Source organism: Callorhinus ursinus, unplaced genomic scaffold (genome assembly GCF_003265705.2).
Source record: "Callorhinus ursinus isolate GAN/ISIS: 27379988/994484 unplaced genomic scaffold, GSC_fseal_2.0 scaffold23, whole genome shotgun sequence".
NCBI lineage: Eukaryota > Metazoa > Chordata > Mammalia > Carnivora > Otariidae > Callorhinus > Callorhinus ursinus.
This window is the reverse complement of record NW_027397085.1, coordinates 8,072,399-8,094,779: the sequence shown is the minus strand read 5'-3', so window position 1 is coordinate 8,094,779 and position 22,381 is coordinate 8,072,399. Positions and strand designations below refer to the sequence as shown.

The 22,381-nt window shown below is 40.2% G+C and overlaps 2 protein-coding genes across 7 annotated transcripts in view; both read left to right on the top strand.

Moving 5' to 3' along the window:
- Positions 1-9,656, top strand: part of RAD17 (RAD17 checkpoint clamp loader component) — a 33,494-nt gene extending 23,838 nt beyond the window's left edge. For 4 of the 5 annotated variants that reach the window (XM_025892900.2, XM_025892899.2, XM_025892896.2 and 1 more), the window contains 4 exons: positions 1,456-1,605; positions 3,409-3,529; positions 6,605-6,662; positions 9,001-9,656. In XM_025892900.2, the coding sequence (XP_025748685.1) occupies positions 1,456-1,605; positions 3,409-3,529; positions 6,605-6,662; positions 9,001-9,265 (594 nt within the window). In that variant the 3' untranslated portion in view covers positions 9,266-9,656. The remainder of the gene's footprint in view (positions 1-1,455; positions 1,606-3,408; positions 3,530-6,604; positions 6,663-9,000) is intronic. The other variant, XM_025892902.2, reaches the window with a different exon arrangement.
- Positions 9,657-9,993: 337 nt separating this feature from the next.
- MARVELD2 (MARVEL domain containing 2) overlaps positions 9,994-22,381 on the top strand; it is a 21,643-nt gene continuing 9,255 nt past the window's right edge. Inside the window, exons 1-3 of one of the 2 annotated variants that reach the window (XM_025892800.2) lie at positions 9,994-10,150; positions 14,205-15,368; positions 17,762-17,797. In XM_025892800.2, coding sequence (XP_025748585.1) covers positions 14,220-15,368; positions 17,762-17,797 — 1,185 coding nt within the window. In that variant the 5' untranslated portion in view covers positions 9,994-10,150; positions 14,205-14,219. Of the gene's footprint in view, positions 10,151-10,220; positions 10,349-14,204; positions 15,369-17,761; positions 17,798-22,381 lie in introns of those variants that run through there. The other variant, XM_025892801.2, reaches the window with a different exon arrangement.

Sequence of the window (22,381 nt, the reverse complement as noted above, 5' to 3'; positions counted from 1 at the left end):
TTCTATGTTATATTTAGTTTCACTATTCAGTTGCATTTGCTTAATTTTTCTTATATTCTTTTTTATTTTGAAATTTTCTAACCTATAGACAAGTTGAAAGAACAGTATGATGAATGCCTGTATACCCTTAGCTTTTCTTTTTTTTTTTTTTATAACAATGAAACTTTTTCTTTTTTTTTTTTTTTTAAAGATTTTTATTTATTTATTTGAGAGAGAGAATGAGATAGAGAGAGAGAGCATGAGAGGGGAGAGGGTCAGAGGGAGAAGCAGACTCCCCGCCGAGCAGGGAGCCCGATGCGGGACCCGATCCCGGGACTCCAGAATCATGACCTGAGCTGAAGGCAGTTGCTTAACCAACTGAGCCACCCAGGCGCCCCCCTTAGCTTTTCTTTACCACTTTTTCATATTTTGCCACATTTGCTTAACCTCTATGTGTTTACACACTCATTTTGGCCCAATAATTGGAAAGTAATAGCAGGTACCACATCACTTAATACTTAAGCATGCATAAGGACATTGCCCTATTACAACCACATAGCGTTTATCACACTTAAGGAAACTAGCATTAATTCAGTAACATCCTTATTCTGATTTCCTCAGCTGTCTCAAAAATTTGTATTTTAAGGGGCATCTGGGTGGTTCAGTTGTTAAGCATCTGCCTTCGGCTCAGGTCATGATCCTGGGGTCCTGGGATTGAGCCCCACATCAGGCTCCCTGCTCAGCAGGAAGCTTGCCTCTCCCTCTCGCACTCCCCCTGCTTGTGTTGCCCGTCTTGCTATCTCTCTCTGTCAAATAAATAAATAAAATATTTTTTTAAAAATGTATTTTAAGGGGAACCTGGATGGCTCAGTCGGTAAAGCATGCAACTCTTGATCTCAGGGTTGTAAGTTTGAGCCCCACATGCAGAGATTACTCAAAAATAAAATCTTAACTTAATCTTAGCCAAAAGGCTAAGAAGCAATTAAAAATTAAGTCTTTTTAAAAAAAACGTATTTTAAGTTGTTTTCACCACCCGCATCCAAGATCCATTCAGAGTTCACACATACTGGTTAATTGTGTCTCAGTTGAATTTGATTTAGGTAATTTTTTAGCATATTATTTTCAGGGCTTTGGTAATATTGGAAAAAGTGAACATACATTAGGGATGCCTGGGTGGCTTGATTGGTTGAGCAACTCTTGGTTTCAGCTAGGGTTGTGATCTCATGGTTCATGGGATAGAGCCCTGCATTCACCCCATACTCGGCAGAGTCTGTTTGAAGATTCTCTCCCTCCGCCACTCCCCTGCCTCGCACATGTGCACACTCTCTCTAAAATCAGTAAATCTTAAAAAAAAAAAAAAAAGTGAACATACATTAAGTAAATCTGATTAGTGGTTTTTTGGTGTCAGCCCAGTACCAATAGCACTGCATTGTAAATCTCTTATTTTCCTTATTTTACATTTTGTCTCCTTTTTAGACACGCTCTTTACTCACGCAATATAGTACATCCATAGCTACAAGAGGTGTGATGCATTCCAACAAAGCCCGAGGATTTGCTCATTGCCAAGGAGGAGGATCAAGTTTTCGACCCTTGCACAAACCCCAGTGGTTTCTCATAAATAAAAAGGTAAAAAAAGAATTGTATACTTTTAATAGGTAAATTTTATGGTATATGAATTATATCTCAATAAAGCTGTTATTTTTTTATGTTTTAAAAAAGTGTTTTATTATAGTAAGAAATAGTTGCTAACACCCACAATTTTCTTAGAATTATAGTAAGACATAAAAAGGACTCTCTTAAATGCCTCATTATTTTTAAGGAAAATACTCAAAATTTGAAAACACATATCATATTTATTAGATAATTATTGAATTCACAGTATCAATTATAATTATCTTTTAGTTTTAATTAAAAATAGGGGCACCTGGCTGGCTCAGTTGGAAGAGCATGTGACTCTCGATCTCAGGGTCATGAGTTCAAGCCCCACATTGGGTATAGAGATTACTTTTTTTTTTTTTAAAGATTTTATTTATTTGAGAGAGAGCAAGAGAGCACAATCGGGGAACAGTAGAGGGAGAGGGAGAAGCAGGCTCCCCACCAAGCAGGGAGCCTGATGCGGGGCTCGATCCCAGGACCCTGAGATCATGACCTGGGCTGAAGGCAGATGCTTAACCATCTGAGCCACCCAGCTGCCCCTAGAGATTACTTTAAGAAAAGCGGGGGGGAATAAATCCTTGACTTGCTTCTAACCATCTGGACACGTTATTTTACCTAATGTGCACTTAGTTTCCACAGCTTTAAATGTGGAGGATTGGATTAGAAGTCAAAAATAGATGGCCCCCCCATGTTGAATACTGCACACAAAAAGATTTTTTTTCATGAATTTCCAGTCTTTTAAAAAATGAGTATGATAACTAAAATTCATACATGGATTTCTGGCTCAGAATTCCTGGACTCTTCCGAAAAGAATGCAAAGTAAGGCAGCACTGGCCTATATTTTTACATGGCAGCAATCTGATCAAGCCAAGTAGCATCTGCCCCTTGAAGATGGGAGTGGTGGGTACTATTTTCCCCAGCTTTCTCCCTGCACTGTCTCCTACAGCATCTGAATTTGTGGTCTCCGGACTACATTATCTCTAAGATGTCTTCCAGTTCGTAAATCATATGGCTAAATATGAGCTTGTAATTCATTACTTAAGACATTTTTCCCAACAGATTTCTTGGACAATTTCATGACTTTTAACCAATTTATGTCCCTTATTGACTTGCTTTGCTCTTTATAGCATGAAAATTAATTTTGCCTTATAGTTACATACAGATTATCTCTGTAAAACTGTAAGCTCCTTGAAGGCAGATTGTGCTTCTCTCCTCCTCAGCCTAGCATTGTACCCATGTTAACTGAAGAATATAAATCTTTTTACTGAGAAACAATATCCTCACATAATTTATGATTATGCTCATAAACAAAATTCCTTTCATTTTTAAGTTTTTTTTCTTTCTACCTTAAGTCTCTTAAAAAATTTTTATTGCTGGGACGCCTGGGTGGTTCAATCTGTTAAGCATCTGCCTTCAGCTCAGGTCATGATCCCAGGGTCCTGGGATCGAGTCCCACATTGGTCTCCTGCTCTGCGGGGAGCCTGCTTCTCCCTCTGCCTCTGCCTCTCTCTCTGTCTCTCTGTCTCTCATGACTAAATAAATAAAATTTTTAAAAATATATTCTTATTGCTATTATGTCAAATATGAAATAGTTTTATAGGTAAAATGCTTCATTAGGTAAGGCTAGGACACTTATAAAAAACTAATTAGATAAACTGAAAAGTATGTGGTATGTAAACACAATTTGTGATATAGTAAACTTAGTTTGTCTAGGGATACATCTCCATATTTTTTTACTTTAGTTTTCATTTCATCTTTTTTTTTTCTGTACAGTATCGGGAAAATTGCTTGGCAGCAAAAGCACTTTTTTCTGACTTCTGCTTACCAGCTTTATGCCTCCAAACTCAGCTGTTGCCATACCTTGCCTTGCTAACCATTCCAATGAGAAATCCAGGTAATAACATGGGTTTTTAGTTATCCCAAGAAGTAGTGTTTTATAACTTTATCTTTCTGTAGGTCAACTCATTGCTATATTCTAGTGAGCTAAGTTTTTTTCCCTTTATTTTTTGATCCAGAATATGTGTTTTTGATTTAAAAAGAAATAAAGCAATACAGAAGTATATAAAGTAAAAATAAAAATTCCCTATAACCATAGGTAATTCCTTTTGAAAGGTTGGTGTAAATTCTTCTAGACTTTTTTCTGTGCGTATACGAATATTAGGCATATGTTTTAATTGGCATATGGCACTTACCATGGATAGCACTCCATATTTTATAAATAAGTACTAAATCAGCTCCGGAGGTTGGAAAGTCCAAAATCAAGATACAAGCAGATCCAGCTATTTTATATTCTCACATGGCAGAGAGCAGAGCAAAGAGAGAACTCTCTCTGATGTCCCTTTTATAAATATCAGAAATCCAGGATCATTTTATACTTCAGGAGCCCTGGTTCCTTAGAGTGGAAATAGTATTTAGAATTTAGGATCTGGGGGCGCCTAGCTGGCTCAGTCGATAGAGCATGTGACTCTTGATCTAGGGGTTGTGAGTTCAATCTCCATGTTGGGCGTAGAGCCTACTTAAAAAAAAAAAAAAAAAAATTTAGGATCTGGATACTAGGTATGGTCCTTGCTACTGGAGTATCATTGTGTCTAGACTGGAGTATCATTGTGTCTAGGCTGTTTCAGTGGAACAGAGCTAGGAAGTTTGTGTGTGTGTGTGTGTGTGTGTGTGTGTGTGTGTGTGTGTGTAAACCATGAGTTCAAACCAATACATTGAATTTCAGCCTAACACCACAGAGTTTATTCTAACCTTTCCCAGTTTAGTATCTAGTACTGATTTAGACTACTTACATTGAAATTATCTGGAGAATCATTTATCCACTAGTTAAAAATTCAGATTATAGGATCACAAACTCAGTTTTCCATATCAAAAAGCTGTTTTTTTTAAAAATCCTGATTCTGTTCTGTAGTGGATCCTTAAAAAGGTAAGTATCCAAGAGCTCTCATAGTGTTGGTTTACAAACTTTGAAGGGTTCATAAAATTCAGTCAAAAATAAGATGTTTTGGGGGCGCCTGGCTGGCTCAGTTGTTAGAGCATGCAACTCTTTTTTTTTTTTTTTTTCAGTATTTATTTGAGAGAGAGCACATGCCAGAGGGGCAGGGCGGGGGTGGGGGGAGAAGAGGGGAAGAGGGAGCAGAGTCTTAAGCAGTCTCAGCGCTTAGCATGGAGCCCTTAGGCTCCATCCCACAGCCCTGAGACCATGACCTGAGCTGAAACCAGGAGTTGGGCGCTCAACCCACTGTGCAACCCAGGCGCCCCAAGAACATGCAACTCTTGATCTTGGGGTGGGAGTTCAAGCCCCAACATTGGGTGTGAAGTCTACTTAAAAAAAAGATGTTTTGGTTTTTCTTACCATTTTTCCCCTATTTCTTTATTTACTATGTCATTTTAGACATTATTTATTTTTTACTTCTTTCTCTTTGTTTTTTATTGTGGTCCTCTGTGTTTGTTGGAATGCTTAAAGGTATCCCACATACCTCTGATAGCTTTGTTTATTTCTCTTTCATTTTCTCCCTATTCTTTGATTACACAATATTTATCAGTCTTGTTCAGGTTGACTTATTCTTTCTTCTGCCAGTTCAGATCTACTGTTGAGCCCCTGTAGTGAGTCACTGTTCTGGGTGAGTGCTCAAGTGGAGGTAGCCTCTGATCATCATGGCTGGGCCCCTCACAGCATGGGCCCTTAGCTCTATGAATGAACTTGGACGAGGGCCATTGCAGTTCAAGGAGGAGGCAGTATTCTCAGCCTGCTGCGCTACTAGGATAGAGCTTCCATGGTTTGGATTGGAGAAAGAGAGTCCTGAATTCTTGGCCGGCCACAGGAAGGAGGGAGTCCTATGGGTCCTTGGCTGCACCCACCTGGCGTGAAATCTCCTTAAAGCTGAGGAAGCAAAGGAGTGAGTCCTGGTTCAAATGCCACAGACTCTTGCAGTTAGATTTTCCTGAATAAATGTTTCTTCAGAATATAAAAATTTATCAACTTAAACCATGTTTAAGTATGTAGTTCAGTGGTGATAAGCGTATTCACCTTGTATAACCAATCCCTAGAACTTTGTCATCTTGCAAAATTGAAACTACACATGTTAAACACTACCTCCCACTCCCTGCCCACCACCTATCTTCTGTCCCTGAATTTGATTACTCTAGGTACCTGACATAGTGGACTCATACAGTGTTTGTCCTTTTGTAATTGACTTATTTCACACAGCATGTCATCAAAGTGTATCTATATTATAGCATGTATTGGGAGGCCTAAGTGACTCAGTTGGTTAAACGTCTGACTCTTGGTTTTGGCTCAGGTCATGATCTCAGCATCGTGAGATTGAGCCCCACTTGGGGCTCCGCACTGTGTGTGGAGCCTGCTTAAGATTCTCTTGCGCCCTCTCCTTCTGCCCCTTCCTCTGCCCCAAATAAAATAAATATATATAATATTATATATATATACATATATATCAGAATTTCCTTTTTAAGGCTGAATAACATCACATTGTGTGTATATACCACATTTTGTTTTTCCATTCATCTGCCGATGGACACATAAGTTGCTTCCACCTTTTGGCTATTGTGAACAATGCTGTTACGAACATCGGTGTACAAATTACTCTTTAAAAAAGACCATGCTGTCAGTTCTTTTGGGTATATACCCAGAAGTGGAATTGCTAGGTCATATAGTAATTCTGTCTTTAATTTTTTAAGGAGTTGCTTTACCATTTTCCAAAGCAGTTATACGTTTTACATTTCCACCAGCAATTCCCAAGGGTTTCAGTTTCTCCACATCTTTGTGAAACCTTTTTTTTTTCTATTTTTTTTTCTAACAGACATCCTAAAGGATGTGAAATGGTATCCCATGGTTTTCATTTGAATTTTCCAAAGGATTTGTGATTTTGAGCATCCTTTCATGTGCTTATTGTCCATTTATCTATCTTCAGAGAATTGTCTCTTTAAAGCTTTTTTAAAATCTCTGTTTCAGCTCAAATTTCTTTTATCCAAGATATTGGAAGGCTTCCTCTGAAACGACACTTTGGGAGGTAAGTTGATTGTTTTAATTTTCAAAACCTGTTTTTAGACCTGTTATTGAAATGTCCACTGAATGTTACCTAATTTATTCAGTATACAGCCAGTAAAATTTATCTGTAAAATCCAAGAGATACATATAATTCCCAGTGATTAATGGTCATATGATTGCATTGTAAATCCACCATTTTATTACTATATGTAATATAACAGTATATTTTCACTAGCTCACATATGGAATCATAAAAGCAAGGGGATTTTTAAAATCCTCCATTTAGCAGATCTTGCCTATGTGAAAACCCCTTTTCACCTTTCCTGCCCAGAGGTGTCCTTAGCCTGTGTTTAAAGCCTGCAGTGACCAGGAACTACCACAAAAGCACTTTTTTTTTTTTTTTATCTTCCTTCTCTTAGAAGATTCAGACAAATTTTAAAAAATGCAGTTTTATTAGATATAGAGAGGTAAATCTTTATCTGTGCTATTCCTTTTATTATGAAATCACTTCTGGGCTAATATCATTGATTAACACAACACCTGTATTTCATTTCTACTTCACTTATTTGTAAGGTCAAATTATGTACTTGGCATTTTATTTAAAAAAGCTTTTTGGGTGCCTGGGTGGCTCAGTTGGTTAAGCGACTGCCTTCGGCTCAGATCATGATCCTGGAGTCCCGGGATCGAGTCCCGCATCGGGCTCCCTGCTCAGCAGGGAGTCTGCCTCTCCCTCTGACCTCCTTCCCTCTCATGCTCTCTCTCTACCATTCTCTCTCTCTCTCTCAATAAATAAATAAAAATCTTTAAAAAAAATAAAAAATAAAAAGGCTTTTTAACTGTTGTTATTGGTTCAACTACTTGATCTAACTTGGGAGACAGGATTTGTCAGTGCTACTTATTGCAGTCATTCATGATGACCATATTTAGGAATGCCTGGCTGGCACAGTCGAGATAGAGCATGAGACTCTTGATCTCAAGGTCATGAGTTCGAGTCCCACATTGGGTGTAGAGATTACTTAAATAAATAATCATGATGACCATATTTAACATTATCGTTGATTCATGTTGACAATACTAAATATTAATATTTAGCTTGATAGTTAATATTCACTAGTTCTCTAGTTTCCTGTAATACAGCCTACACCTTATTTTTGTACATTTAGCTTATTTCCAGCTTTATCACAGTTTTCTCATAGCTCTACTCATTGTGAACATCAAATGCTATTTACATAGGATGTATTCCAAAAAACTTGTTGAATCGATGGATATACACTTCTCTGAAGCCTTTGCTCTATATTGCTAGATTACTTCCGGGAATATTTTGCCAATTTTATGTCCACTTACAGTCTATCAGTATATTCTTTTCTCCTAGCTCTTGACACCGCTGGGTTCTATTAAAACCTTTTTTTTTTTTTAAGATTTTATTTATTTATTTGACAGAGAGACAATGAGAGATAGAGAGCATGAGAGGGAAGAGGGTCAGAGGGAGAAGCAGACTCCCTGCTGAGCAGGGAGCCTGATGTGGGACTCGATCCCGGGACTCCAGGATCATGACCTGAGCCGAAGGCAGTCGCTTAACCAACTGAGCCACCCAGGCGCCCCTATTAAAACCTTTTTAAGAGGTCTTGGGGCACCTGGCTGGCTCAGTCAGAAGAGCATGTGACTCATGATCTCAGGGTTGTGTGTTTGAGCCCCACGTTGGGTGTAGAGATTACTTAAATAAATAAAACTTTAATAACTAATTAAATAAAGGTCTTTGCCAGTTTTAAAGATGATGGTAGTAGTTCATTATTTTAATTTCAATTTTTAAAATAACTAGGTTGAACAATTTAGTTACCATTTGTATTTTTTATGTAAATTGTCCATGTCTTATGCCCATTTTTCTTTTTTTTTTTTTTGAGAGAGTGCATGCATGTGCTCTCACAAGGTGAGGGAGGGGCAGAGGGCTAGGAAGAGAGAGAAAATATTAAGCAGGTTCCACTCTTAGTGAGGAGCCTGATCTCACGACCCTGAGATCATGACCTGAGCCAAAATCAGGAGCCTGATGCTTAACCAGCTGAGCCACCCAGGTGCCCTCCCCATTTTTCTATTCTATTTAATTTTTCTTTTTAATTTGTAAGAACTCTTTAGCAAAGACATTAATCAAGTCATTTGTACTGTAAGTTGTAATGATTTTTTTCACATTTTGTCATTTACCTTGTACTTTTGTTTATATCATTAAATAAACCAAAGGGCTTGGCTACAGAGTGAGCATGTCAAGGTAAGTGAAGAGATGGCTTCATAATTCTCACACGCATGGTATAACTTAAAGGTATCCCTCTTTTTGGTTATTATTGATGCCTGCATTATGAATCTGGCAGGTTGAGAATGGAAGCCCTGACGGACAGGGAACCTGGATTGATAGACGCCGACAGTGGAGATGAAGCACTGCTTAATGGAGGGCAGCCTGCAGAGGAAGCTCTGGGTGAACCCACTCAAACCGCCGAACCTGAGACTTTCTGTCTGCCTTTGAGTCAAAATAGTGGGAGTGAGCTGCCTGCCAGCCAGCCTCAGCCCTCTTCCGTGCAAGGAGACATGGAGGAAGAAGAGCTGATAATTGAAGACTATGAGAGCGATGGGACCTAGAAACCAGCCTGCCGGTCATGTTGTTGCTTGGCAGGTTCATGTGCATTTTATTCAGTGGTATCTGAACAGAGATAATATACTTTTCAAGTGAATGACAGTTTAATTCTTCACTCTTGTATTTCAGCACAAGAACCTGATTTCTCTGTCATCTTGAAGTAAACAGATCAAGCTTCAAATAATATCTTAATTTTTTTCTCTAGTATTTATTTACTCTTGTGAGTGGTGTTGGGAGAGGAGTTCAGTGTGAATGAAGAGTGAACATTATGTCAAATATCAAAGAATGTGAAGGAATAATTCAGAATACTAAAACTATGGGGTTGTAAATACGAATTATGAAACAGTTTAGTATGCAATTATGAGTGTAAATAAACTTTGTGCCTTATTCACAGTTTCTCTATGGTCTCTAACTTCTCAAATACCATTTTTATATGCTGTACAGTGGACTATTTTAGATGCTTTTTGGAAAGTATTTAATTTATATCAAAATTAAAATGTTGAACTTCTTTTCGTTTCTTCTTTTACCATTTCCTAACATGTATTGTCAGCCAGGTATCATTGGGCATAGTACATGAGTCTCCTTTTTCCGTTGTTAACTTTTCAAAACTAGGGAAGAGAATGGCAACCTTGCGATGAAAACTCTCCCGGCGGACTAATCACACCTCTTACTACGTTTCCAAGCTGTGTGCGCGCGCCGTGGCGCGGGCGGAGCTGGGTTTGTAACCGCCGCTCCGAGGTGCGGGGCGGGCTCCGACCCTCCCGGGCCCGGAGCGGGAGTCCGGGCCTGACAAAGCCGGGCGGGGCAAACTTGGCTCGGCTCCGCCCCGGGAGCTGAGCCAGGTTTCAGTGCCGTGGGCGGCGTGTGCGCTCTTCCCGGCTACCGCTCAGGTGAGTGGGCCCGGGGCGGGGGGGGGGGGGGCATGTGAGGCGGCGGCGGACGGGGAGGGGCCCGGCGGCACCCCCGGCAGGTGCGCGGGTGCGGAAGCGAGGCCCCGGGCCCCGCCAAGCGCGCGCCACGGCCCGCGGCGCTCGCCACTCAGCCCCGCCATAACCTGCGGCCGAGGCCGGACCGCGGCGCGGAAAGAGGTGAGCGCCCCGGGGAGAGCGGGGCCTGCGCGTCAGGAGGGCCGCTCAGCCAGCCCGCTTTCACTCAGGGGACACAGGTGCGCGGTGAGGCGCGCCCGGCCCGCGCATGGACCTAGTTCCGGCCGCTTTGGGGCGTCATCTCGACGGACCGAGAATGGGTTTTCTGTCGGCCGCGCAGACCGAGCGCTCCCTTGGGTGGGCAGGATTGAGAGAGATGGGTGTGACGGGACGCCGAGCGGCTGGCTCGGGAGCGACCCCAGCGCAGATGCTCGGTGTCCCTTGTCACTCACGCGTGGGTTGGTTAAAACCCTCGGGGCTTTCCCTGCTCCCAAGGAGCCCGGAAACATCTCGTGGGCCCAGCAAAACTTTAAAGCTCGCTAAAGCGAGGCTTCTGTTTTTGTAAAGGCGACCGAGAAAGGTTCCCGTGTCACTTTCTTGGGGGAAACCATTTATCCTCCCACCGTTATGGCTTTCAGAGCTGTGTGTTCCTACAGAATGGAGCCAGAGTCCCGGGGCTTGTCCAAAACAAAGACCCCGCTGTCCCTCAGCGTGCTGAATCCAAGAGGGCTCTCGGTGACACCCTCAAAGATACACGAGGGGTACCAGATAACGACGATGTGGTCTACCGCTCACCATTCCCTTCTAAAATCACGTATTTTGTTATTCCATGATTCTCCACATCTGTTGTTTTTTTTTTTGCTTTTTATTTAAAAATTCTTGTTATGTAAACATTGATAGAGTGTTCTAATTCAAATGAGCCACTTTACACAGGTGAAGATAAAGTAAATCCATTACATTGACGCACACTTTTTTTTTTTTTTTTTACCAATGTGTTAAGCAACGGGATGTTGAATTATATAAAACTTGCTGAAGTTATTTCTGTGCTTTTGCTTCTACTTTTGTTAGGAAAGTGTATTTCAAAACTGTAGTCGTACTGTGCATTTCTAGAATTTAAATGTTTTTAGACACAGGGGCGCCTGCGTGGCTCAGTCGGTTAAGCCTCTGCCTTCACCTCCGGTCATGATCCTAGGGTCCTGGGTTTGAGGGAACCTGCTTCTGCCTCTCGGCTTTCGCCTTCCCCTACGTGTGCGCTGTCTCTCTGTCAAGTAAATTTAAATAAAGTCTTGTAAAAAGTAAAATACAATGTTTTTAGATACAGATGAGATAAATGACCGAGACAAAAATAACTGCTTATTGCTATCATTTATAGAGCTCCTACTTTGCACGGGGCACCATGCTGGAACTAGCACAGTAATTCTCTAAACTTGGGGTACCCCATTAGAAGGCCCAGAAATTTAGAACTCTCTCCATTTTCACCCATTCCGTGGGTGACAGTATCTAGTCTATGGTAGACCTACCTTCTGTGTGTGCATTTCTGCCTGGACATCTCCACCTGGATTTCTAATGGCTATCTCAGACTCTTCAGGCTGCTTGTCCCAGGGCTATCTCCAGTTTGGAGGGGTGGAGAAATGTTGCATATGAAATTATCAGATGTCTGAGATTTGCTTCAAAGGAATCTCTTGGCAGAAGGAATAAGTAAGAGGCATAGATGAAACAGAATTGGTCATAAATTGATAATTATTGAAGTCGGTTGATGGGTACATAGGGTTCATGATACTATTCTTTTCACTTTTTATTATGTTTGAAATTTTCTATAATAAAAACTTTTAATTCCCTGTATTAAAGAATCTGACTTCTTTCTATCTCCATTGCTACCACCGTGGTCCATTGGATTCAGTCCGTGGCCTCTGTTGTCTCCCTTGTCTCCTGGAGTGTACTCTCAACATAGCATCCAGAGTGACCCCATTAAAACACGTCAGATCCCGTCAGTGCTCTACTCAGAATGCTCCCTTGTCTTCTCATCTCACTCCCAGTAAAAGCCCAAATCCTTTCCAGTGGTTTTCAAGGCCCTCCCTAATGATTCAGACAGACTTAATTCTGCTGCTTACCCTCTCACTCACTCTGCTGCTGCCCCACTGGCCTCCATGACTTAATAGTTCTTGAACTTGCCAGGCACTCCTGCCTCAAGGCTTTTGACTAGCTGTTCCATCTGCCTGGACCGCTTTCCCTGATAGCTGTCTGGCTTCCTCCTTCACCCGCTTCATTTCTATATTCAGATGTCACATTCTCTGTGAAGACTTCCCAGTCATTCTATTTAAAATTGTAACACCTGACGGGCAAAGTGCTCCTTATCACCATTCTTAACTTTGTTCCTTAGCATCTGATGTATTTCACTTCCCTTATCTGTCATCTATAATCCCCCCACTGAGACTTAAGTTCCACGAACGCAGGGATTTCAGTTGGTTTTGTTCAGTAACACTTTTAGCATGCTTGGTGCATGGCAGATGTTTGGTAAATTTGTTGAACGATAGGTCTCCATTTTACAAAATGAAAGCCTTAGGGGGGCACTTGGGTGGCTCAGTCAGTTAAGCATCTGGCTCAGGTTATGATCTCAGGTCGTGAGATAGAGCCCCACATTAGGCTCCCCACTGGGCATGGAGCCTGCTTAAGATTCTCTCCCTCTGCTCTCCCTTTCTCTCTCAATTAAAACAAAAAAACAAAGCCTGAGGAGTTTCTAAATAGTTCAACACCACAAAGGTGGGATTCTCCATTTAAACTTAGAGACCTTCATAGTGCCAAGTACATGCTATATGCCCAGTGAGTTTCCAGTAAGTACTCGCTTATAAGCAATGCGAGGGAGAAATTCATTGTGCCTTAAACCTAGTAATTAGTTACATTAGCGAGTAGTGTCCTTCTTTTTGTATACATGTCCAGGTCACTGATTTTATGAAGGAAATCAACAGGTTTGGTAAAAGTGCTTTTTCTCTGCCTTATTTTTTAGGTGGGTCAAATCCCCTCTGAGATACTGAGTGTCGCAACGGCAAATCCCCTTTAGGTGGCCACTCTGAGAAGAGTGCTACACATGATATACACAGTTGCTCTGTGTTCTACTTTTGGGGAATCTTAACCTTCAGTGATTTTTTTTCTCTGAGAATTCAAAAAAAATTTTTTTAAGAGAAATGCATTTCCTTTTTTTTAAGATTTTTTTCTTTTTTTATTCATTCGAGACACAGAGATACAGAGAGAGAGAGAGAGAACATGAGCAGGGGGAGAAGCAGAGGGAGGGGAAGAAGCAGAGGGAGAGGGAGAAGCAGGCTTCCCGCTGAGCAGGGAGCCCGACGCGGGGCTTGATCCCAGCACCCTGGGACCATGACCTGAGCCGAAGGCAGACGCTTAACCACCTGAGCCACTCAGGCGCCCTGAGAATTCAATTTTTAAAATCGAGTATCAAGTATTAATATTTTAGAGTGGAAGAAGCAACTCCCCTAAACTGACTTCCCTGATTTGAGAAAGAAAGGGGCTCTTCAATCCCTGTGTTTAACAGACTGCTTCTCCCAAGCCATTCCAAAGGAGATTTGAGGTAATGAAAATGAAGAGTATTTGCTGGCTCATCAAACTTTGGTATGCTCAAACTATTAAATATTTTGATTTGGGTGTTTGAGGAAAGGATTCTACTTGGGATGTGTTAGTATCCTGTATGATTAAAATTTAGCTTCTTACATGGTTTCTACACTTGTTTACTGCGCTCATAGATAAATTAGACTTACAAATGTTTTAATTCAGAACTAAGATTTTAATTTTGATTGCCCTTAAAATCATATAGAATGATGATGTTATCTCTGGCTATTATGTTGTACATGTTTAAAATATATTATGATTTTTACGTATCATGATAATTAGACGTGACCATATTGGTTTCCTAAATACAATTATCTACCATTAAGTGAATAAAATCCCAGCATCATTGAAAGAATAACTAACTAGGCGTAAGTGATAACTTTAATCTTGGCCACAGGTGTAAAAGTCACAAATGTCGTCAAATGATGGAAGATCCAGGAATCGGGACAGGCACTATGATGAAGTCCCAAGGGACTCACCCTGTCAGGATGGCACCATAGGCACCCTCCAGACTCTTCGCGACAGTGAGCTGGCCATGAGCGCTGATCCCTTGCCACCACCCCCTCTCCCATTACAGCCACCATTCGGCCCAGACTTCTACTCAAGTGACACCGAGGAACCAGCCATAGCACCAGATCTCAAACCTGTAAGGCGCTTTGTCCCTGAGTCCTGGAAGAACTTCTTCAGAGGGCAGAAAAAGGACCCAGGATGGGATAAGCCGGTGTCTGACATCAGATACATCTCGGATGGAGTGGAGTGCTCGCCTCCAGCTTCTCCAGCAGGACCAAACCACCGCTCACCCCCCAACTCCTACAAAGATCCTTGCGGAGGGTCAGAAGGAACCTTTAATTCCCCAAAAGAGGCTGAGGCGATGTTTCCCCACGACCCCTATGGCTCACTAGGCCGACACACCCAGACAGCCCGAACGTACAATGAGAAGGTGGAAGAGTATAACCTGAGGTACGCCTACATGAAGTCGTGGGCAGGCCTGCTGCGAATTCTGGGTGTGGTGGAGCTGCTTTTGGGAGCTGGTGTCTTCGCTTGTGTCACAGCTTACATTTACAAGGACAGCGAGTGGTATAACCTGTTTGGCTACTCACAGCCCTATGGCATGGGAGGTATTGGTGGCCTGGGCAGTACCTATGGGGGCTATTATTACAGTGGCCCCAAAACCCCTTTTGTACTCGTGGTTGCTGGATTAGCTTGGATCGCCACCGTTATTATTCTGGTTCTCGGCATGTCCATGTATTATCGGACCATTCTTTTGGATTCTAATTGGTGGCCTCTAACTGAATTTGGAATTAACGTTGCCTTGTTTATTTTGTATATGGCTGCGGCCATAGTCTATGTGAATGATACCAACCGAGGTGGACTCTGCTACTATCCTTTGTTTAATACGCCGATGAATGCAGTGTTCTGCCGGGTGGAAGGAGGACAGATAGCAGCGATGATCTTCCTGTTTGTCACCATGATTGTTTATCTCATTAGTGCTTTGGTTTGCCTAAAGTTATGGAGGCACGAGGCAGCTCGGAGACATAGGGAGTACATGGAACAACAGGAGGTAAGGAATTGCATCATCCTTCATTCATCCTTCATTCATTCACCGTCCTTCATTTTTTTCCTGTTATTTTCTCCCTTGTTAAATATGTGTAGTTGTCGAAACAAAGATTTTATAAAAGCCATTTTTGTTTCTTAAATGATCTGAAATTCGAAAGTCCTAGCTCAGTGTCTGATCTGCTTTTGGTGGGATAACCCACTCTGGTGTGTCACCGATGCATAGCATTGCGAGTGGGCACCAGATATGGAAGACAGTCCATAGTTTGGTAGCTGCGCTGTGTCTGTGATGCTTAAGGGGAGGACACAGCTACCAAATTTCCGCAACAGAGAATAATACCACTTTCAATACAATAAATATCTCCTCATTAAAGTAAGTTTGAGAACAGGGTTGATTCTTTGTGTGGTAAAGCTTAATAAAGAACAAAACTTTTTGGTTATAGGAGGAAAGTGCTCACATACATTTTGTGACGAGCAGTGCTTTCTTCCAGGGACTTAAATAAAGTCAAGTAAGAATAGAGTGAACCATGTTTGGTTTTTTTTAAGTATTGAGAGGCTGGGTTGTAATGAACATACTCTCTGAAAACTTGCCCAGGCATTTTGATGTTTCATTCTTATTTTGGGAAGATGTGTGTTCCCAGATTAGAATGGGAGCCTGGCACTTGTTTTTATTTCTAGGATTTAACTAATTAAATATAAGAAGAAGGAGGAGGGGGAGAAGGAGAATTATTATTACTAATAATGATACCTGGAGGATAAGCTTATATAAAAGCCATATTTAAAACTATTTTATTTGAACAGTAGTAAAAATGTTAAGAGTATGTTCCTTTAGCTTCATTATACCCTGAAATAAGTTGTTTTGTTTTCTTCTAAGGAGAAGTGTGTAGTAGAATTTCCTATGCTACCAACAATGTCTTACTACCAACAATGTCTTACTAATTTTTTCTTGATTTTGAGTCAACTTATTATGTGTTTTTCTTTTCTTTTTTTTTTAATATTTTATTTGAGAGAGAGAGTGAGATACAGAGAAAGTATGAGCCTGGGGAAGGGTAGAGAAAGAAGCAGACGCCCCGCTGAGCAGGGAGCCCTATGTGGGACTTGATCCCAGGACCCCGGGATCATGACCTGAGCTGAAGGCAGACGCTTAACCTACTGAGCCACCCCGGCGCCCTCTTTTCCCACTTTTCAAAGATTTCCTAGATACTGTATAATTGCAGATACTATATATATGGGCAAAACTGTAGGTAAAAATGAAGTCCTGCCCTTATTTACTCAGTAACCTATTTATTTACTCACCTATATATTTTGTGTTTAATCTTTTGTAGGAATCTTACACATAACAACAACAAAAAACTTGACTAATTTTGTAACAGGTACCTTATGTGTTACACAAAGAACCTCAACATGTTTCATTGTGATCCATACTCTCTCATGACAAAATATATTAATCTTACTAGAACTTACTAGAACATAGATTCAAGTTATTTCTAAAAATTTATCTCAGCACATTAAGCACATTTCTTAAATTTACATCTGTGTATACAAAATAATTTCAAATTTTAATCAATGTGAAGTGCAGATATGAAACACACACACTTACGCATGATTTTTTGTAAGTCTAATAACAACAGACTTCTTAATGTCATTTCAAAATTGCGCATGAGTATGACTTTAATTACCGACATAATACATTCATTTCTTTCTCCTTTCTCAAAACTTGTTTCCATAAGACTTTTTTTTCCAAAGATTTTATTTATTTATTTGAGAGACAGAGAGAGAGAGAGCACAAGCGGGGAGGAGAGGGAGAAGCAGGCTTCCCTGCGAGCAGGGAGCTTGATGTGGGGCTGGATCCCAGGACCCTGGGATCGTGACCTGAGCCAAAGGCAGACACTTAACAGACTGAGCCACCCAGGCGCCCTCCATAAGACTTTTTATAATGATTGATTAGACTTGCATTAGCTCTCATGTAGGAGGTTGTGCCAGTTTGTATGTTGCTGTAACTTCTTAAAAGTTAGAGGCTATAATGGCCTGTGGGTTTTTTCTGTTAATTTTATAACTGTACTGTTTCACATTATTTAATTGCACAAGGTAATGGGAGCCAAGAATAAATAAAAATCTCTAGGTAATTCAAAGCAATTACCTAATGGTCTCCATCATGTCTGTACCTCCAGCCCTGCTGTGTGTTCCTGACTGACGGACAGGGAGTTACAGTTAACCCACATCCTCTGCTTCTCCGCTAGCCCATCGAATGTTGCCCAGATGAGGAGGAGGAACATCTGTCAAGTAGAGAATCAATGTCTGTGAAATTAAGATAGGGCTATAAATACAAATGGATGAAAATATTTACAAAGTAGCCTCACACCCCTCTGAAAAATCATTTTAACTCTTTTTTTGTTCTAGATAAGTGAGCCATCTTTGCCATCCAAAAGGAAAATGGTAAGAATAAAGTTCACATTGTATTTTATGTCTAGATTGTTCAATACTTTCTCTCCTCTCTGTTTACCTACAGAGTAGATCATCTGTCTGTGAAAGTGTATCTGTTACATTGAGTTCCTGACTGAATATCCAGTTCAACTTTTAGCTTTTTTTCTCATAATGAAAGGACCAAATTAGACATGATATGGTGTATACTGGGCAAAACTATCAGTTCTATAGTTTTTATAGCTTCTTTTCATTTTGTTAGTTAAGAGATTATGCAAGTGAACAGCTGGTTCTCCTTATATTTAAAATTTAATTTAAAAATTTAAAAAATAGAGTTAAATTTTTTTAAGTCAAGGGGATTCTCTCAAACTTTCTTTAGTCTTTTTAAAGTTCTTTGCTGTTCTTTTCTGTCCTTCTCACCTTGCTTTCAGATGCTAAATTTTGTTGTGGCAGAAAGAAAATTCCTATGGCAGAATTGACTAACATCATGGCAGTAGTCAAGGTATTTACCTTTCCATGCCTTGATTTCTTCATCTGTAACATTGGAATAATAATAATTGATTCCTAAAAAAAATTTTTTTTACATCTTAAAAAAAATAATTGATTTCTACTTCACATATTTGCCAAGAGGATTAAATGAGATGTTATCATTATTTACATATATGTAAAAACCTAATATATTTGGGATGCCTGGATGACTCAGTCAGTTAAGCATCTGCCTTCAGCTCAGTTCATGATCCCAGGGTCCTGGGATTGAGCCCCGCATCGGGCTCCCAGCTCAGCAGGGAGCCTGCCTCTCCCTCTCCCTCTGCTGCTCCCCCTGCTTGTGCTCTTGTTCTCTCTCTCTCTCTCTCTCTCTCTCTGTGTCAAATAAATAAATAAAATCTTGAAAAAAAACATATATTTTTAATAATCATAATTTTACATTATTGCAAAGTCCTTTTTTTAAGATATTGGGCATTATTTCTAAGCAAGAAGTTGAGAATTCAACCTTTGGATTTGTTTCTTTGAAAAGGGAGTGTATTTACTTGGTTCAAATTCACAGGGTCTCTAATACAAAGTCTTCTCTCACACTTCATGCCTCAGCCTCCCAGCTCTCCCGCTTGGAAGGAACCACTGTTAGCAGTGCCATTTGTTTCCTTTCAGACGTGTGTTTATATTATCTGTATATGTAATGTACATGTACACACACACACACACTTTACTCCCTTTTCACGCAAGTGTTGGCGTACCATACACAGTTATGTCCCTTATTTTTTCTCTCAACAATACATTTCTAAGATATTTATTTATTAGTACATAAAGAACTTCTGCATTCTCTTTTATAGCTATAGTACTGCATTGTATGAACATATATATTTATTTTGACTGCCAAATTGCCCAATAGAAGTTTTACCAATTTCCACTCCCAGGAGCACCTTGACCAACACAGTGTTAGGAAAATTCTTGACATCTGTCAACCTGATAGGTGAAAAATGATACCTAAGGTAGTTATAATTTGTATTTTTCTTATAAAGAGTGAGATTGAGCATTTTTCACATATTATGTTTGCTTTTCCTTCCCTGTTAACTGTTTGTATCCTGTCTACCTTTTGAGTTGCTAATTTATACAAGTCCTTTAAGTGCATGCATTTTGAAAATACCTTTTATAGGGTTTTTTTTTTAACTTTATTCTCTATAACACAAATACAGTATGAAAATTTTTTGCTCCTGGTAAAGTAAGGGATTTATGAAGTGGTCAAATGACACTTTGTTCAAGGGATTGTGATTACTACATCAGTGTCATCATTCATTCATTGAACAAACATGTCCCAATTAGATTGTGGGCTAGTGATATGAATACTACAAGGTACATCATCTACATTTCCCAAGGGCTTACAAATCTAATGAAAAAGAAAACCCCAAAGTGTTAGTATGTGTGAGAGAGTGAGCAAGAACTATAAAACTAAACTTGCTTAAAGATTTGTGTTTCTCAAAAAAAAAAAAAAGAGAGAGAGAGAGATTTGTGTTCTCTGCTGTCTCCTGGGGAAATCAATTTATGGATGATAATGTCTCAAATTCAGCATTGTTAATTGGTCAAAGCAGTTGGGATCTGTAATTAGCCACGGTTCTTAATGGGTCAGTTGTCTTAAATTACTTCTGACATGTACGTTGAGTCATCTGAATTGCAGTTGGCAGTTGCACCGTGCCAGGATCCATAAATCTTTAGAAATCATGAGATGCTTGAGCAGCCCTGACTAACCAGGCATGGGATAAATGAGGCTGGCATTGGTTGGTCTACAGAATATTGAAGTTCCTCTTTCACAGGGCAGGGTGGACCTAGAGCTACAAACCTATGCACGTGAAACATTGTTCATAGAATTAGTCACACATGACTGTGTACCTGTGGATTTTTTTTTTTTTGCTTTTATTGTACTTTGTTTTAACTTCCTAATTCCCTTGTGCTTTAGTTTTAAATATTTATTTATTATTGCTTTCAGGATGTGCATTTCAGTTAACTCAGGGGTACTCACAATCAGAGTAAGCGAAATGGATGCTCACTTTTAAACTGTTATATAGATAGATGGATAGATAGGTAGATAGTAGTTGCCTTTAGGAGGGCCAGTGCCTAACTGTGGGAAGACAGGGGGAGAGGGAGACTTACTTTTCATTCTGTACCCTGTTGGGCTTTTGAATTATATATCATGTGTATATATTACCTATTAAAAATTTTTTAAGTTTTTAACAAATTAAATACTTCAAATAAAATTGACATAAGCAACATAGAACTGATGTTTAAATAATTAATAATTAAATAATTAATAACACTGGTCCTTTGAGATTTAAGTGCAGCCTCCCTAACTTATCCTGTGGGCTGCCTACCAATGTTAGCAACCTTGACCAAATGAATAAAGCACTCTTCCCAGTTGGGAGTCAGGGTTGTTTGGCTGGATCATTGCCAGTACTCTTATTCCAGATTGCCAGTACTGCCTTAACCCTTCATAAATCCTGCTCCCTCAGAGGGACTGCCTGGGAAACTTGTGAACCCCACCCTGGCCAGGAATGACCATCATGGCTGCATCACAGCCTGGTGAGAGTCCTAAAATAAGTGCAGAATGGAGTCAGCCTGAAAGGCCTGGGTGAACTGGGGAATTTGCCCGGAATGCTAGGGTGCTCAGTATCATTGTTTGGTGAGAATGTGGCTGAGGCAGGCTCCATAGGTAGGACAGCATTAGGGACATCTGCCAGCAAGTGCTAGGGTACCTCTTTCAGGCTGCTCTGGAAGACTGGTACCAGCATGTCCAGGGTGTGTTGCAGGGTCCCAGCTCCCAAGAGATCCTGGAATAGTCAGGAATAATCTTCATGGAGTTAGAAACCCTATTCCTAGGGCTGCTTTGAAAATCATACCAATCCCTTTAATTTACAGTCTTTTCAAGATAAGGGAGCTGAATGCAAAGGGCACCCTTTCACAGGGTTCTTTCCCTGGGAGGTGAATCACAGTGGATCAACATTTAGGTGTATTCTAGAGGCAGACCTCTGTGACGGAACCTTGTGACTTAATTGGGGAATCTCTATTGGACTTACCTACTAGGAACCTTTTAGAAAAGGTTGGCTCTCCAGTTTCTCATTGGTTTTTCACCTGCTTCCTTCCCAGTTCTTAGTAGGGAGGAATTGGCAGCCTACCATAGGAGAGGCAGTGTAGTATGATGAAGACAAAATGAAGTTTGGAATCAGGTAAATCTGAATTGGATTACTACTAGCTCTGTGATTCCGAGGAAGTTACTTACCCTCTCTGAACTTAAGTTTCCTGTCCCTTGTTTGGAACTATTTACTGGGCTGTAACTTCTTATTTTATATTTTAACAAATACACTTTTTGAAGAACAAATAAGATCATTTTTAAAAAGAAATATACAGACATAAAGTAAGATCAAACAGAGATAGAAACAAATTCTAATAAATCCCTAAGTGCTGGACAGATTTTTTTCCAAGCTAGGAAAGTCAGAATCCAATCTGAACATTGAAGGTGGTGGTGTGGGTTTGGGATCGAGGCCTCTCCATCAATGCAGAGGGAGAGAGGCTCAGCATTTGGACAAATGCACACTACTTCTAACTTAGCATATTCAGTGTTTTTATCTAAAGCATTTTTTTAATTGAAGTTAGTTGACACACGATGTTTTTAGTTTCAGGTGTACAACATGGTGATTGAACTTCTCTATACGTTATGCTATGCTCACCTCAAGTGTAGCTGCCATGTATCGCCAAACAACACTATTACATTGGCTGTATTCCTTATGCTGTGCCTTTAATCCTCTTAACTTGAATAAGTTAACTGGAAGGGGACCTCACATACACATTCACCCATTATGCCCATCCCGCACCCTCCTCATCAGTGCATTTTTTAATTTCAAAAGCTTAGTAATTATAACCATAGCATTACTTACCCCGTTGTTTAATTACTTTCTCTTGCCTCACAATAAAACTTTTCTGATATTTGCTGACGAGACTCATTTCTCGCTAGAAGCAAAGAAAGGTCGTATGAAATCTGGGGCCCTGTGTTTGTAGTCAGGAATACTGTTGTTGTTTTTTTTTTTTAAAGATTTTATTTATTTATTTGAGAGA